Genomic DNA, 5974 nt, shown 5'->3' with positions numbered 1-5974 from the left:
GTTTGACCTCATCTTAGTGCAAACATAGTGGATTTTACAAAAAAAAAAAAATCTAATCAGTAACACACTCTTAATTGCAGCAGTCACTATTGATGTTCACTTCTCATAAACTCATCAATGTTAAAGTCTATGTGAGTGTGTGAGTGAGTATACTTATGCCATAGTCTATATATATATATATATCTGTATATTTTTTTTCTTCAATATATTTTTGAGTCCTTTATTCATGGATATTTTGCTTCTCACAGATGCTCACACTTTATGCTAGGACCTAGATACAAGAACATCTCCTCCAAACACTAGTTTGCACTACCTCTTTTGTGTCCATGTTTGTTGCTCATCTTTTTCCATAATGATTAGAACAACGATTTTTCCTATAAGGACTGAAGGAAATTGATTCGTGTGCGGTGTTTGTCATTTTCCGCAATGATGTAACACCGACTTTTTCTATATGGATCACTTTTTGTGTTTGGCAATGGGAGAGCTATCAAATGTACTAGGTTCAACTAGTATTAGTCAATTTAAGGCACAAACTTTCCCTTTTATGAGCATCTCAGTAGACAAAATGATCTTTTAAGCATAAAAAATATACATACAAGTTCCTCACAGTGCATAGTATATGAACTTTGACAAAATGAGTCATAGGGTTAGTATCCATTCAGTGTTCTGTACTACCAGGAGCAGTGCACAATTTCAGAAATTTATCAAATAATATCACACCTGCTCAACACTTTGATTTATCAACCATGTACTTGAATTTTTTTTTTAATTTTTTTTATTTTCTTGAAAACTGAATAGAAAAACAAACAGAAGAAAGAAAAACATAGTATACGTATATACTGTAAATCCTAAAAAAAAAAAAAGTCTCACTTGGGATCACACACCCCAATGGCTTTCCTTAAAAACTCAAACCTGAGACCATCCAAAGGTTTAGTAAACAGGTCAGCCAACTGATATTCAGTAGACACATGCTCCAAGGATACTATTTTAGATTCAACCAAGTCTCTTATAAAATGATGTCTAATATCAATGTGCTTGGTTCATGAGTACTGGACAGGATTTTTGGAAATATGTATAGCACTAGAATTATCACAATAGATTGTCATAGTATCTTGAGAGAAACTGTAGTCATTAAGCATCTTTTTCATCCATAAGAATTGTGTACAACAACTTCCTGCAGCTATATATTCAGCTTCAGCAGTGGATAAAGAAATTGAATTTTAATTTTTACTCATCCAAGCCACAAGATTACCACCTACATAAAAACATCCACCTGTAGTACTCTTTCTGTCATCAGCATTCCCAACCCAATTAGCATTCGAATCATCAACAAGTGTTAGATTAGTGTCTTTTGAATACCATATCCCATAATCAACAGTAGCATTAAGATGTTTTATGATTCTTTTTATTGCTGTAAGATGGGATTCTTAGGTTTAGCTTAAAATCTAGCACACACACCAACACTAAAAGTTATTTCGGGTCTACTTGCTGTGATATATAATAAACTTCCTATCATGCTTCTATAAAGAATGGGGTCAATGTTTTTACCTATAGAATTATTACTGATTTTTACTGAAGTGCTCATGGGAGTGCGAGCATTGCCTTTTCCTTTCATTCCAAATCTCTTAACAAGATCTCTTGCATACTTAGATTATGAGATAAAAATTCCTTCTTTACTTTATTTTATTTGAATGCCTAAGAAAAAATTCAGCTCACCAATCATACTCATTTCAAATTCATATTTCATTTCATTTGCAAAATCATGTGCAAGAGACTCAAGTGTAGCTCCAAAGACAATATCATCAACATAGATTTGAGCAATTAGGAGTTGTTTACCTGATCTTCTTATGAACATATATAGTTCTATCAGCTTGTCCTCTAATGAAATTATTATCAAGTAAGTAAGCTGTCAACCTTTCATACCACGCACGAGGAACTTGTTTTAACCCATAAAGAGCCTTCTTCAACCTGTACACATGGTCAGGATAGAGATGATTAGTAAACCCTTTAGGTTGTTCAACATATACCTCTTCATGTAATAGTTCATTTAGGAAAGTACTTTTGATATCCATTTGATATAATTTGAAGTCTAGATGATATGCAAGTGCAAGTAGAATGCAAACAGATTCCAAACGAGCCACGGGGGCAAATGTTTCATCAAAATGAATCCCTTCTACTTGAGTGTAGCCTTGTGCAACTAGACTTGCTTTGTTCCTCACAATGGTCCCATGTTCATTTGACTTGTTCTTGAAGATCCACTTAGTTCCCATAATATTGTATTTTTCTGGTCTAGGAACTAATTCCCATAAATCATTTCTAGTGAATTGATGAAGTTCCTCATGCATCGCGTTGACGAAACTTTCATCATTCAATGCTTCTTCAACTTTCTTTGGTTCAACCTGTGACAAATAACACACAAAAGAAACTTGATTTAACACTCTTTTTCTAAGTCTCATACCTTCATCTAGATCACCAAGCATATTTTCTCTTGGGTGATTTTGAGTGACTCTAGAAGATGGTTCTTTTTCTTGTGAGTTTTATGGTGTTTTTTCTGGATGATCTTCTTCAACTTGCTCTTGAGAGTCATTTTCCACAGCTTGCACCAATTCCTTCATGTCTTCAAGTTCCTCTACAGTAATCTCGGTTGAAATATCATCCACAACAACATTAATTGATTCCATAACAGTTTTAGTGCGTAAGTTGTAAACTCTATAAGCCTTACTATTTGAAGAATAACCTAGAAACACTTCTTCATCACTTTTGCTTTCAAATTTATGAGTGTTTTCTCGGTCTCTCAAGATATAACATTTGCTCCCAAAAACTCTAAAATACTTTACCGTGGGCTTTTTATTTTTCCACAAACCATAAGGAGTAAGCTTGGTGCTCGGTCTTAGAACCCCTCGATTCAGAATATGATTTGCTGTATTTACAGCTTCTCCCCAAAAGTGCAGTGCCATCTTTTTGTTGCTTAATATGGTTCGGGCCATCTCTTGAATTGCGCTATTCTTCCTTTCCACTACTCATTTTGCTGTGGAGTAATAAGCATAGAAAATTCCTGATGTATGCCCTGTTCATCACAAAAATTAGTGAAGTTAGTATTTTCAAATTCTCTACCATGATCACTACATATTCTAGAGATAGAAACTTCATTTTCAATTTGTAACTTCTTGAACAGCTTCTTGGCAAGATCAAAAACTTTAGTTTTTTCTCTCAATAAAATAGACCATGTGAATCTTGAGAAGTCATCTACAATCACCATGATATATCTCTTTCCACCAAGACCCTCAGTTTGAGTGGGACCCATCAAGTCCATATGCAACAACTCAAGTGGCCCAAAGGTGAGTATGTGATTAATTTTCTGATGTTGAGTCCTAGTTTGTTTTCCATTTTGGCATGCTTCACATACTATTTTCTTGACTTTAATAGCTTTGGGCAATCCATCAACAGCTTCCCTTCTACACATCTTTGATAACTCTTTAAAATTAATGTGTCCAAGTCATTAATGCCATAATTCAGCTTCATCAAGTAAGGTCCTATAACACTCTAACCTTAAACTTGGAGAGATTCCACAGCAATTATATGAGGTTCTAGTGCCTTTTAGAATCCACTCTCCGGCTTGATTGTATATATTGCATTCATCTTTGAAAAACTGAACAGAAAGATTGTCATCACAAAACTAACTAATGCTGAGTAAATTTACTTTTAGACCATTAACAGACAAAATATCATGTAAAGAAGGTAATTCAGGTATTTCAATACTCAATTTTCCTTCTACAGTAGCTTTGCTTCTATCTCCAAAAGTCACAGTGCCTCTAGCAGTTTGTTCAATCTTCTTGAACAATGCTTTATCTCCAGACGTGTGTCTTGAACAAGCGCTGTCCAGATACCAAGAACAGTCTTTCTTTGCTCTAAGTGTTGTGTGAGCAACAAAGCACACATCATCTTTTTTATTCACCCATTTTACTTTGGGTTTTGGTTTATTCTTTTCATTTGCACTGCTTTGTATTATCTTATTTTGGAAGCAAAAATCTGCCAATTCACCAAGCTTGAGACTTAAAAAGTTTATCTGTTGATTCATATTCTCAACTTGATTTTCTAGACTCTTCTCTCTTCTTTTTGTATTTCTTTCACCATTCATTTTCTGCACTTGGTAAAAGTTAAAACAATGTAGTCTTATATGACCAACAATTCCACAATTATGACAAGTAGGAATGAATTTATCAGCAGAATTTTTGAATGAACTGATTTGGATGATAGATGATTTTCAACATTCTTACCTTGACTTTCGTTTACAAAAACTATTTCTTTAGATGATGTAGCAGCAGATGATGAGACTAGTTTTTCTTTCCTTTTTGAAGTCATATATCCTAGTCCAATTCTATCATTACTCACTTTCTAACAACTCAACATTTCTTCTAATTTCTGTGTTGCTGTTTCTTCTAATTTCTTTTCTAGTGCAGTCTTTTGATCATTTAATTTTGATATTTCAACATCAGAATTTTTTAGTGCCTCTGAGGGATTATTTTTCTCACCTTCCACAGAAGTGAGTCTATTGTACAGCTTCTTGTTGAGTTTCTTTAATTTGACTACTACTTCACATACGTCATTATATGGTTCTTGTATGCTAAAATCCTTATCAGCTTCAACAAGGGCTACATCCGAATCACTAAAGGCACATTCACTTTCAGCTTTTGTTAGTTCAACCTCAGTAAGATCATTCACAATAGAAGCAAAAGCCATAAAAGATTTTTCATTGTCAGATGATGAATTTTCAGAGTCAGAACTATAACTAAGTAATACATTCAAAGTTTTTCCTTTACTTTTTCTGAAATTTGAACATTCAATTCTTATGTGACCATATCCAGAACATTCATGACATTTCACTTTATCTTTCTTTTCACTTTTATCTCTATTCCAATTTTCAAATTCATTTTTCTTACCAAAAAATTCTTTTCCTCTTTTTGATTTTCCACTACCCTTTTTATTAAGCATGAATTTTCTAAATTTTCTTGCAATGAGAGCTATTTCCTCATTATTTAAACTTTCTTCATTAGAGGAATTCTCATGATTTTCTTTTACAGTTTTCAAAGCAATGGACTTACCTTTTCTAGCTTGAGAAAGTGAAGACTCATATGCTTGTAAAGATCCGACCAGCTCTTCAACTTTTATTGTATCCAAATCTTTACTTTCTTCAATAGCAATAACTTTAGGTCTGAATCTTTCAAGTAGAGACCTTAGGATCTTCCTCACAATTCTTGAATCATCAACTTTTTCTCTGAGATTAAACCTGGAATTAACAATGTCATTAAGTTTAGCATAAAACTCATTAAAACTTTCATCTTCTAACATCTTAATCTTTGAGTTTTTCACAGTTTTTGTTCCTTCATGCGTAATCTCCAGAATTTCCCATGCTACTTTAGCAACCTCACACATGGATATTCTTTTAAATTTTTCAGGAGATACATCCATGAAGATAGCATTCAGTCCCTTGCTATTCCAATTACAATTATTGATCTCTTCTTTTGTCAAAGCATCAATGCTTGTTGCAGGTTTAGTTCATCCTTGTTCAACAGAGTACCACACTCGTTCATCTAATGATTTGAGGAAAGCTCGCACGCGTACTTTCCAATATGCATAATTTTCACCTTTGAATTGCAGTGGGACAGTTAATGATGACATATTACAGGGGCACGGATCACACTCGGATTGCTCTAATGCCAATTGAAATTCCCAACGTACCCCTGTAGACAACGAAATTGTCTACCAATTTTCTTGAACAAATTTGTTAGATCTCAATTATCAATGTTATGAAACGAATCAAATACTTTAGAATAAATAATCAACTTTGTAAGACACAACGATTGGTTACGAATGGAAAACCTTTAAAGAACTTTTTAAGGGTAAAAACCCTACGGGGCAGCCAAACTCAGGAAAGTCAATCTTATTATTTGAAGAACAATTACAAGTAATCATC

General features: G+C 33.7%; 1 protein-coding gene across 1 annotated transcript; it reads right to left on the bottom strand.

Annotated features, from left to right (window-relative positions):
- Positions 1-3016: 3016 nt before the first annotated feature.
- LOC122278407 lies at positions 3017-5433 on the bottom strand. Its single transcript, XM_043088598.1, has 4 exons — positions 5103-5433; positions 4533-4814; positions 3701-4029; positions 3017-3067 (listed from the first exon to the last, which is right to left on the bottom strand). The coding sequence occupies exons 1-4, from the start codon at positions 5431-5433 to the stop codon at positions 3017-3019; spliced, it is 993 nt and encodes a 330-aa protein (XP_042944532.1).
- Between the last annotated feature and the right edge of the window lie 541 nt (positions 5434-5974).

This window comes from Carya illinoinensis, chromosome 10 (genome assembly GCF_018687715.1).
Source record: "Carya illinoinensis cultivar Pawnee chromosome 10, C.illinoinensisPawnee_v1, whole genome shotgun sequence".
Classification (NCBI taxonomy): Eukaryota; Viridiplantae; Streptophyta; class Magnoliopsida; order Fagales; family Juglandaceae; genus Carya; species Carya illinoinensis.
This window is presented reverse-complemented; position numbering and strand designations above follow the sequence as displayed.